Here is a 12170-nt window from a genome sequence, read left to right as displayed (position 1 = left end):
CAGTTGGAGGTGCATGAGTTGAGGTTTGTAACACGCCTCTTCCGGCTCAAAACTGTTGCGTGTCTAAGCAAGAGGTACAAGAAAGCCTTCCAATTTAGATTCCCGATTAATACAATAACAACAACGACAAGCAATTGAGTACTGTAGGTTCAAAATATTTACAAGTTATTGACTAAGTGAGACGTAAGTTTGAACCAATGTTATGCCAGAACATCAAAGTTGTTATCATTTCAAGAGAGAGAAAAAAACATACAAAACAAAAAGGAACTTATTCGTCTTTATAGCAGCAAACTTTAATTCCTTCGCCTTTCGTTCGTTCACAAGAGTCGTTATTGATCCTACATCCCGTTGTGGATCCACATTCACGCGAAATTTCACTGTTACCATGGCGGCTTTGAGTAGTTTAACGCCAGATCAGTCACGGCCAGGGAAGCTGCAGGCGCACTACCATGGCCGACAGGACGATAACTTCTCACTCCATGAAAAATGGCGTATACCTCAAATTTAATCATGGAGCAGAATATGAAGGAACCGCTTGTCTCTGAGTGCTACTAAATAGCGTGTGTCTTTGTAGAGATCATAATCACTTTTAAATAGTTTATTCAAAATCGCGAATGGCGCCTCCAACCATCTCTTTAAGCGTTTTGTAATTAAACTCTGAGAAAAGACAAATTTCTAATAGCTCGTCGAGGACCGAGAACTATACTCACTGGGAAGTTTCATAAAGCCTGCAGGTAACATGGTAGTCAAAGAGAGTTCGCACTGAAAAATATCGCCCAATTCTTACGTCATCTTATTTACGCACGGGCGTGGGTGAAAAAAGAAGTTGGTTAATAGCGGCTCAATAGGACTTATATGGGGTAAGCACGCGCGCTATGTTATAATAGTCGATTTTTCAATTGCATTTCTCACATTTGTTTGGCATGAACTACCATTTCCTTTCCAGTACACTGACGAATTATCTCTTTTGTTTGACCCTGAAGTATAAATGTGCCACTCAGCCATCATATGTATCATTTTGATAAATTGTTGAATCGATTTTAGATAACTCCTGAGCATTTTCTCCTGGCGACGCCAAAATAAGTATTCGCTGAGCGTTCTTTCCCCCTGGGCCTTGGATTGCTTCTGTTACATTCTTAGTCCATTGAGTGTATTTGACGATATTTTTTCGAGGACTATTTTTGGAACGTATTCCATGAGTTTTACACGCGCCAAATCCCAGCTCTACACAGTCTATAGTCCCTGTCCTTTAACTGCCGTGCCACGGCTGTCCACCAGGAAACATAAGCGGTGCGATCATTCTCTGTGGCGTAGGCTTCCGACCTTACGGTGAAACTAAGAGATAATTGAAAACATATCACGTTTCAGACAGTCATCACCTGTGGTCGTCAAGTTGCCAAGAAACCATGTAAAATTGAGGACGGAGTAGTTGTTTGGGTACAAATCTGCCCTGCATCGAATTCGTAAGTTGGTAAACCAGAGTACCTTAGTGGGTCATCGTGAGTCCAATTCTCATTTGGCTTGAGCCAGTTTGTACCGAACCCAGCTCGAATTATCCTTTGATAGCTTGCCGGTGGAATCGGCAAGTTACCAAATGTAGACCAATGAACGCAGAATATTTACTCCTGACTAACCGAGCGCGAGGGCTGCACCGAAGAATTTTCGCCCGATTTTGGCCCGTAAAAAAACGACTGAGGGCCAATATTCCCCCAGAACGGCTCGAGTTAGCAAGTTTAGTAAATAGTTTATTATAGAGCACTCGGACCACAGTCGTTGACTGAATTTGCTGGCTTTCGAAAACAAAAATACACGGCTTATGACCGTTTCCGTGGAAACGGGACACGAAACTTAAACTGGACTTCAAAAGCTTCTGTCCGACTGTGGTTTAGAACACTTGGAAGTGTCACCACCCTACAAAAAGTGATCTGTTTACTCTATTGAGAAATAGAATTCACGTACAATGATAATGTCATTTCCGACCTTGAATTTGAATTAGCTGGAAATTAAATATTAATAATACGAGAACAATAAGGACTATGCCTGGTCAGTGCATCATGGGACATGATAGAGTTATATAGGACAGGTTTGTCACGTGAGAGACCATTCTAGGCCATAGTGTACGTGGTAGTAAATGCTTCTGCTTTAGCAGCGTGGCCTTTGTGGGATGGGCTATTCAGAGCGCGAGCCATGGTTCCTAACCAGATCTCCCGCCTAATTTTTCTCCACCAAAGGATTTTTCCGGCAGGTTTTTTTCTAGCCTCCATTGAGGCAATAACTATTTCTGTCGCTTAGCACTACTCTTTCTTTTACAGTGTTACTCTTTTCACTCGCATAGAACTGTAAGATCTTAAGTTGTAACATTCTACAACGTTGTCAAAGTTCCAGGCTCTGTATGGTACGGTAGTGTAATCGTGTGTAATAACGTGCCGGGAGCTCGGCCCAAACTGTCAAATAAAAGCTATGGTTTTTCTGTTCATTTTGCATACTAGGCAGTGGAGCTGAAATCGACCATTTCAAGTAAAGCATTGGATGACAAGTGATCCCTTCCTTATTCACACGTAATTTCGTGCGAAAGGAATCTAAACAAATTTAACGAAAATGGTAGCCGATATCTCATAAAGAATGGGTACTTTTTCCATCCGGTTCACCAACCCCACAGTCAGAGCAGGTCTATGCCCTGTCATGGGTTCTCAACCCAAATGATCGATGATGCCGATTTTGTAATTGACGAGGATTGCCATAAAGGATCTAACAAAACTGGAGACCACAGAACAGAAGGATACAGTATTAGTTTCCTCTGAATTTGGTTTTCAATATATTTGACCTCATTCTAGTTACAGTCGTATTATAGTGACTGAAATTATCCGAGTTGCATTTGGCGTGCAGACGATTGTTAATCCAGATTCGTCTACAGTATATTTTCAGAATTTATGGCATTAGTTCACGAATATTGTCCAAAATCATGGACATATTCAATTTTCTCTTTTGGATCTCCTGGTACCCTGTCAACCATGTCTTGTTTGTGGTGTTATAGTAGCGATCCAGGACGTTAAAAGACCATGGTATGTTGACTTTGCCCAGCTCGGCAACAAAGAACCGTGCGAAGTTGATGGCTTCCGACTCCGTTATCGAACCATTTTCGTTATCTTGCGGCATCCACGCACCGAGGTATGTCAGCAAATCATATTTCTTCGTGTAATCTGTTGCTTGTTTAATTGCTGTTTTGACATTGTTTCGGCCTCCAGAAGTGCCATTGTCGCTCCAGTACTTCTTGGAACCGAGCACTTTGTTTGGACCAGATGCATAAATATGCCACTCAGCCATCATATAGGAATCATTTTTATAGATTTTTTTATCGATTTTAGATAAGTCCTTAGCAGTTTTTCCAGGGGATCCCAAAATCAGTATACGCTGAGCATTGTTCCCACCTGTTTTACGGATCGCTTTTGTCACATTCCTGGTCCAGATGTTGTATTTGTGGGTTTTCTTGCGAAGACTCTCGCTACTTTTGTTGTTTCGTTTACAAGTGTCTTTTCCAAGTTCTGTAAAAAGATTAAAACTCAGTCTGTAGTCCTTGTCTTTTAACTGCTTTGCCACCGCTGTCCACAAATCCACGTAAGCTATAAAGTCTTCTTTCATGGCGCAGGCCTCTGCTTGATGGTGAATCCAGGAGATGATTGGAATCACATCGTGTTTCAGACAATAGTCGACAACAGTCGTCAGGTTGCCAAGAAACCATGTGAAGTTGACAGCGGAGTAGTTGTATGAATATAGATCTGCCCTGCATCGAAGCCTTAAGTTACGAAAGCCTTTCTCATGGACGTCTATGATGTTCTGTTCCGAGTACTTTTTCTGTGGCGACTTTGATTTGAACCAATTTGTGGAAAATCCTGCTCGAATCTTAGCTTGGTACTCTTTCGGAGAAATCGGATTATTCACGTTCATTACTGAAAAAAAATTGAATCGACCAAGAGCATTAGATAGAATGTTATTGTATGTTCGGTATGCCTCAGAGTTCGTTCACCAAGCAAAAACAACGATCCCCAATATTGACTTTTAGTACTATACCGAGAGAAGACAAGAGGTACACATCGAAACGTCGTTTAAAAAACAATTTCAATTTTTAAAAATAGTCCAAACCAGACAAAAACACTCAATTTGTTTTAGAAATTTGATCTCAAGCATTAGGGTGCGGAATCCGCAGGTAAAAGGTTTGACTCATCAGCCGTGGAGCGGGTGCTTTTTTAACTTTCGAGTGTTCTTTTAGCATCGTAAGTGGGTTGGCACGGAGAGGGACCTATACATTTGAAAATCAAGTCGCTGATTCTCAATAAACCGGTCAAAAAAGCGAACAATCGGCGAGTGCGAACAAATTAATGAGCGTGGTGATACAAGCTCAAGAGAAAGTTTAGCCTGCACAATGAAGGCAAAAAAAAAAAACATCATTACCATTAGGCTTTCTTCAATTTGGATAAGGAAAACGCAAGCTTTGTGGTAAGAAAAAAAGTCTACCCCTATTCCTGTGAATTCGGTTGTCATTCATTCATAAAACACATGATTTTAGCAATTTGTTTTCCAATTGTCATGAAAAAAAAGGGGTGTTTTTTATGAGCCACAATTCCGCCGAATCTCACTGCACATTTCACTTTAAGATTCTGTATTAAAACTGAAAACTTCAGGAAAAAGTGTTCAATTCGACCTGCCGAACTATTTCAATTTGTGAATTATTGCAGATATGCGACCAATCAGTTTATTTGATCCATTCTAACGAGGATTGTGATTGGCTTATTGTTGCGTGCTTTATGAGAGTATAGAGCAAGCTTACGACACTATTGTTGGCTTTAGAAATAAACTCTGCTCTGAAAATTGAATTTAATGCGTAGGGAACTAAACGGATTCTTTACTATAAAACAAATGGAGAAGTCTTGACTCAAGAAGCACTCAAGAAGTGGGGAGAAACACTCGACTACCACTAGTGTTTCTCCCTGCACTTCTTTCGTGCTCCAGTTGCTTTCTACGTGCTTTACAACAGAACAAAGCACAGTCAAGGCTTCTCTATATCTTTGTTAAAGAAACTATTCACGTCACATTTTAATTAAAAATTGTTGATGGACCCACCTGTTTCCCCGGTTATGAAAACCATAAACAGCAGGAAAGCTGAAGGTAACAGGACCAATGATCCGAACATGTTGTTTTCTTTCGTCGATTCCTGTCGATCTGTATAGGGGAATTTGAGAGATACATTTAAGACCTTGTGTCCGAGAGGAAAGTGTCGTTTGGTGAGCCACAGGATTGCTAAGCGAAGAAGCAATTATTATAACATATGACGGGTCTCGTAAACGCAAGAAGTTCGTACGTTTTTCGCTTCGTTTTTCAAACGGCGAATATTATTTTAAAATGTTGATATACCCTAAAGCAGAATTCAATGGGATATTTTAATTTTAGAATCGTACAAATTCACAATTTCCATCACAAACTTACGCAATTTACTGGCCGAAGTTCTATTAAACAAAGCATACTGAATCTACTACGCAGTCTTAAGCATGTAAGAAATTCGTTCGTTTTTAGCTTCCTAAGCAAATTTACATTCTTGAAATAAAATTTTGGTCTCGAAATATTTTCTTGGTCTTTTTGCCTTTTCTTTTATTCATAGCTTTTGAGCCGGATCGCGATTAAGTGATAAACCCGACACAATAAGAATAAAACTCTTTCTTCAAGCACGGGTTGAGTCCGTTATGTTATAAAAGAGCTGGTTCATGCTTTTAGTTATGCGTATATCGAGTTATGGATGCACTTGGAAAGTTCAGAGAGCACTCAAGAAGCTAAAGTTGCTCGGGGCGTAGCCGAGAGTAACTCTTACGCTTATCTCGTGCTTTCCAAACTTCCCGCGTACATTCATAACTCGATATACGCACGCTAAGCATGAGCCAATTCTTTCTTATAACATATCAAGGGGGCAAGTCCTACGTAATTCCTAAGGAGCTACTATGGTAAAAAAATCCTTATGTACGCACTGCCATGCATCCATAACACGACGTGTGCAGTTTCACCTTATTTTAGCTGCAAGTGCCCGTTGAGTATAGCCACGAGGTTTCAAACCTTTCAAAATTTTGTTTCCTTTCCTCCTTGATTGAGATAGACCTTTTGGAGCTCAAAATGAAAAGCAGATATACTAAACAAAACTTATGAGAATGTAAGTCATCTCTCTGACTTCAAGTGGGGCTTTGCGACGTAGGGACCAAAAGTAATTTTCAATAGGAGATTTTGACTAAAATCGTACATTTTTCACGAATTTCAGCGCAAAGCCTTGCAATAGGCCATTTTACAGTTGTGTACTAGGCCAAGCCTTTTATTTGGAGTGAGGCTGAAGGTGACCTTGCTGTGATAGAGACCAGTATCTAGTTAGCATGATAACAAAGTAATTTGCATTTGAAAAGCAGGAAGGTTTGTATCATAACAAGGTCACCCTTACAGCTTCATTCCTGTTCAAAGGCTTGGCAACCAAGCACACAACTGTGAAATGGACTATTTTCGAATCGTAACTTCTAGTAAACACAAATTCAAGTAAGGCGAATCAACTTGGAGGGTCTCGTAAAGACAATAAACTCGTGCGTTTTGCGCTTTGTTTTGTTTTTTTGTTTTTTTTTTGGTGAGTATTGCTTTTAAATCTTGCTGTGCCCTAAAAATATTGTTAAATAGATGATATTAATTTGAAATCGCACAAATTCAGAATTTTCATCACAAACCTACACAATTTCGTGGCCGTGAATGCTAGTAAACAACGATTCAAGCATGCTGAATCTACGACGCGGTCTTGTACATGCAAATGATGCGTTTTTCTCTTTCAGCTTTTTCTCATCATATTTAAATTTCTTTAAATACATTTTTGGTCTTAAATATTTCTTGGTCGTTTTTGCCTTATCATTAAGTCATAGTTTTCGGGTAGATCTCGATTACCCGGGAAACCCGACACAATAGTGATATTTTAAAAAACTCTATCTGCTAGCACAAGTCATGCTTTTAGTTTTGCGTAGAACGAGTAATGAATACACGCAGGAGGTCTGGGAAGCACCAGGGAAGCGTAATAGTTGCTCGAGGCGCGGCCGAGAGCAACTTAAGCTTCTTGATTGCCTTCCAAACTTTTGCATGCATCCACAACTCGATATACGCACGCTAAGCATGAACCAAATCTTTCAGGCATTGGCAGAGAGTGCGGCCTAGTACGAAGAAGAGTTTTCATGATAATTCTGCCATTCTATACCAATTATACCCCTGAGTATGTTTTAGAATTGGCTCTATGTTGGTTGAAATAAATAAATCGCTAATGTCACGGGAGCTAGATCCTTTTTGGAACAATTACTCCAAGATAGTACTAAAGCTTGAAAGTTGAGCTTTGTTGAATTAACTCTAGCGTGACATCCGCCATTATCGACTATTCTTCATGAAATTAGCAAGTATCCGAGGCGTGTGGCTTGTTTTTATTCACACTTAAGTTTATATCAAATTCATAGAATCGGATTTTAAAACAAAGGAATCTTGTGGTTTGTTTTGTCTCTAACCGAGGAATTATGGATGTGTTCGCTTAGATATTTCAGACAAAAAACATGCAACTTATGTCCCTGTTCAGAGGAGAACTGATTTCAAGTCATTGAAGACCTTTATTCCCGTGAAACATCGGTTACAATGATACATAATTATCATTATATTATTATTATTATTGGACTTGAAATAGGACTTAACCACCAGAACATGACAGACATTTCTGTCACTACATACTCAACCAAAACCATCATTTTCGATCCCTAATCCCAAGTATTTCGTAGGATAGTAGATAAAATCTAGTCGTCTATGAAGTAAAAAATGGTTTTGAAGAGTGATAGTGTTTGTCCCTAGTGTAGTTACCTAGTAGTCAAGGTGTTGCTGCTGACATAATTCTGTAGATCAAGCAAATGAGATCTGGAGGGCTAACCCTTACATTGGCCAATAGGCCATTTCCGAATTACCTTTAGCCTCTTTTTCATAATGAGGCCTGGTACTCGAATGAAAATAAGTTTAATTTGCATGTGAATGAAAACTTATAATCCTGTGAGGAGTTGTGGACCAGGACTCGCTTTGAAAATAAAGGGCTATTTACATAAGCTAAATATCTTGTTATACCTCCAACCGACACAACACCATACTATGTTTCTTAAGAAACTTACCCCCTGAGGTCTGAAATTGCTCAGCTGCCGAGGCACTAATGATCTAAGACCATCTAAGATGAGCTACGTTTTAAGGAAATAGGTGTTACTAAAGTTAGGCCCGCGGCCCCAGCGTCCGACCTCATCAAGACCTGTGGCCATAACAGGTTGGCCAAAGGGCAATAGATTCTAAAATGTTGGAATCTTATTCTATGTTAAGTTCACAGAAGGCAAAAATGTCCATTGTTTTCACGATAGAGGATCGCTACATGAGAATTTTTGGTGACAAATCTTACTTGTCACAGATCCAATTTATTAGATAAATGTAATTTTTGGTCAAACATAGAAATTAACCCAAAACCTGGTTACCGAAAACGTTTAATTCAGTCTTAACTCAGTCCGAAATAATTCCAAAATGTCCACTAAGAGAACAAATCGAAGTGGCAGCGAACCCCTAGGCTCGTAAATTGAACTATCCCGGAGGGGTGAAACGTCGAGGCCACTGAAAGGACTTCGTATTGTAAAATTTACGCGTATAAGGAAGAAAATGTTTTATCAATATCAGTCTACTAGCGGAAACATGTTATCACATAGAAATATATTACAAACTTTGGCAATGGACAGTACAACCCCGCTCAAGTGAAAGGTCCCAGGAGCGATTCCAAGCGATGACGATTTCTTCTCCAATTAAAATACACGTTTTTCTGTTTTTTTTCAGAACAGCACCATTTATTGCGCAGAAATCGACATTTAAGCAGCCATTACCGAAGCACAGCGTTTGTCTCTCCTTTCCCAGCTTTTGCAAAAAGGGAAGGTTCTAATCATGCCTGAGAGCAGCTCATCGATTTTGTGTTTTCGACGTTCATGCATTCAATTTTGGGACCAAGATGGCGTATATACAAGGCATCCAAATACTTAAATATGAGACGGCTTATAGCCATCAAGCGATATATTTATCCGACGGAGGGAAAATTGAATTTTTGGTCCTACCAACAAATCAGAAATGACTTTTGACCATATTTTTGAATTGAAAAGTAACCCAGCGCCCAGTTAAAGTAAACAGAGTTTCTTAATGCTTGAGAAATTATTGTGCATTCTAAGTCGTTCTCAGAACAAAGCACGATCGGGAAGTGAAGACCGTGTTAACGCATGAATACTCATTTTCAAGCTGAATTTGCAGTAGTGTAGGCAGAACTTTCAGAAATATTGTAAAAATTGATTATTTAGCTTTTTCATTCCTGCTAGGATTCCCAATCGCAAAACGTTCTAGAATTTCAGCGCGATCATCCACCCTGAAGCTGGAAAGCCGTGAAAGATAAACATTAAATCTGATCTTGAGAGATCTTTCATTAAAGCGATAAAAGAAAATAATATACGCAGAATATCATGAGTTTGAAGAGAGAGAGAGTTTGTCATTGTGAAGTTACTTACTTGTCACGGTGCTGACTTGTTTTTTGAAGATCAGGCAACCGAGATCAGGAGCAGTTCAGTTGCAGCGAGGCACTAATGATCTAAGACCATCTGAAGTGGGGACTACGTTTTATAGTAATGAGTGTTGCTAAAATCAGGCCTGCGGCCCACGTCTTACTTCATCAAGGTCCCCAGACCATAACAGGTTGACCTGAGACCAACGTACTCGAAATACTCCGAATCTTATGGTCTGTTAAGTTCACATGTGGAAAATTCCCTAGGGTTTCATGTCTTACTTTTTCCCAGATTATCAGCACATAACACTTTAGTGCTGATTGTTCAGAGAATGAAATGAAAGTCTTTCCTGCCGGACAGATTAACGTTTTTCGGAAAAACAGGGAAATTGAACCAAAACTTTTTCCGATTCACTTAACCAGACCTTAAAACGAAAATGTGCAACTAAGTCTTGACAAACTCCGAAAAAAATTAAAGATCGGCCACGTAGAGAATGGAAAGTTATTCCTGTAACGACTTGTCACAGGCAAAAATCTCCAGGGAGAGAACTACCCTTTGAAAGGTGTAATACCTTGGTGTCTGCCCTTCTGATTGCGGAGTGAAGCAAAAATGGAAATTGAATAATGAACATAATGTGACGGCATTTTCAGTTAAAAAATATCGCTCCGATTAAGACATGGAAGCTGCTTGATAACAGGCACTGAAGAAGCTCATTACTCAAACAAAGCATTTGTCTACCTTTCCCTGTTTTTGAAATAAAGGGGAGGTTTTAGTCATTCCTAAGTGCAGCTTATCGATGTTATGTTTTTCGGCGATGGAGTATTCGCCATTGGGACCAAGAGGACGCACAGAAAAAGCCTATTAATAATGAAATGACAGGCTTAATTCCCTCCAACATTATATTTATCCGATGGATATTTATCTTAATGGGGTCATAATAAGAACTCGTAAAATGGCTTTCAGCGAATTTTTTATTTGAAAATCAACCCTGCTGCGACATAGCAAAGATATAAAAATCACCAAGAATAGAGTTATCTTATGAGCAGTGTGAATACCCTGGTGCCAGCCCGTCTGAGTGCGGGGCATATTAATAATAAATAGAGTGTAGTTGCACTTTCAACCAAGAAGTATCGCACCGAAAAAAAATAAACTATTCACTACTTAATGATGAGTTTGCAATTCCCGAAAAATATCTTAAATGTTCAAAAACTTAAAACCGACGGCAAAGAGTATGACAGGAAGCGCAACTTTCACTTCTTTCGACAAAAAATATGAACAAATTAATGTCATCGTGGCACGAAGTTTCCGCTCCAGGTTCCCAAGTTGGAAGGATAAAAATACCTGTCTGCTTCCGTAAGCTGTGACAAAGGGGTTAAATCTTGCAAAACTTCTCGTCAAATTTGGTCAGGAAATCTTTGAGACAACTCAAATGCCAATGTTTGCGGCCTACCTGAGCTCATCTGGTCATTTTCTGGTTGTTTTAAAAACTAGAATGGAAGTTAGTGACTTTTGTCATGTGGGTCTAGGATGGATATAATCACCTGGTTAACATGTTCTAATGGGAAAAACAGTAAATATATAATGTTAGTAGGGACAGCTTACTTAGTCATTGAGGTCAAGATGTCATCACATCTCTTAACTCTTCAAATTAAATATTCCAAGGAAAAATTACATCCCTGTAGTAATCTAAATGGCAAAAGCTCCATACAGAAAAATAGTAAGGACTTGAAAGGAAGCGTAATTCCGTAATAACAATAATAGCGTCATGGTAATTCCAAAAATATCTTTTTGCTAAAGACGAGTCCTGAATTTTAGTTTAGATTGTCTGCATTTCATAAAATGCGAAATATATTGAACTATAGTGATCTTGGATGAATCAATGAAAATCCATTGACGCTGAAGCAAATCAGGTTTTTAGACGTCTATCTATTGAGCTGTTCCAGAAAATGTTTCATTTCGGAGTTCTTGAACCATTTTATGATGATTTAGGAAAACATGATATGAAATCGTTAGTTAGGCTCTACACCAAAGGGTAAAGAAACAATCTGGCGGAGGCCCTCTTCACTAACTCCTGTATGTATGTATTTTATTTAAGATGACAACTAATGTGAAAGCCCATATCTTACATGCTACCGTCTCTAACTGTTTGCCGTTCAGAAAACGTATTTCATTTTCCCTTTTTTCTCTTTTCTTTTCCCTTTTTTTTTTTTTTGGACCACAAAATTATGAAAACATAAACTATACCAGCAACTGAGGCGTAATGACGATAACTAAACTAATCTGGCGTAAATTATAATTTTATGGCTATTTTGGTATAACTTCATAAATATTCTCCAAATTCCTGGGCATGTTTAGTGCTTGGTTTTTGATGTTCTGATTCCCCCTCTTCCATTCGCGCGTTATGGTGTCGTAGAAGTGTTCCAGAGCGTAAAAAGGACCATGATATGTTGACTTGATGCAGCTCTGTAATGATATATAAAAAACGGGAAAAGTTGATAGCTTCCGACTCCGCTGTCATACCAAATAACTTATCGTGCGCCACACACGCACTAAGATACGTCAGCA

General features: G+C 39.1%; 1 protein-coding gene and 1 pseudogene across 4 annotated transcripts; both read right to left on the bottom strand.

Annotated features, from left to right (window-relative positions):
- Positions 1-873: 873 nt before the first annotated feature.
- Positions 874-2684, bottom strand: LOC131771670 (uncharacterized; annotated as a pseudogene).
- A 145-nt stretch (positions 2685-2829) lies between these two features.
- On the bottom strand, positions 2830-9694 carry LOC131771622 (endoglucanase A-like). 4 transcript variants are annotated; one of them, XM_066172461.1, is made up of 3 exons: positions 9612-9694; positions 5119-5217; positions 2830-3947 (listed from the first exon to the last, which is right to left on the bottom strand). In XM_066172461.1, the coding sequence occupies exons 2-3, from the start codon at positions 5186-5188 to the stop codon at positions 2929-2931; spliced, it is 1089 nt and encodes a 362-aa protein (XP_066028558.1). In that variant the 5' UTR covers positions 5189-5217; positions 9612-9694; the 3' UTR covers positions 2830-2928. The 4 variants fall into 4 exon arrangements, with proteins under 4 accessions (XP_066028558.1, XP_058943444.2, XP_066028555.1 ...); XM_059087461.2 differs by lacking the exon at positions 9612-9694 and adding an exon at positions 6747-6855; XM_066172458.1 differs by lacking the exon at positions 9612-9694 and adding an exon at positions 6051-6317.
- Between the last annotated feature and the right edge of the window lie 2476 nt (positions 9695-12170).

Source organism: Pocillopora verrucosa, chromosome 1 (genome assembly GCF_036669915.1).
Source record: "Pocillopora verrucosa isolate sample1 chromosome 1, ASM3666991v2, whole genome shotgun sequence".
Taxonomy (NCBI): domain Eukaryota; kingdom Metazoa; phylum Cnidaria; class Anthozoa; order Scleractinia; family Pocilloporidae; genus Pocillopora; species Pocillopora verrucosa.
This window is presented reverse-complemented; position numbering and strand designations above follow the sequence as displayed.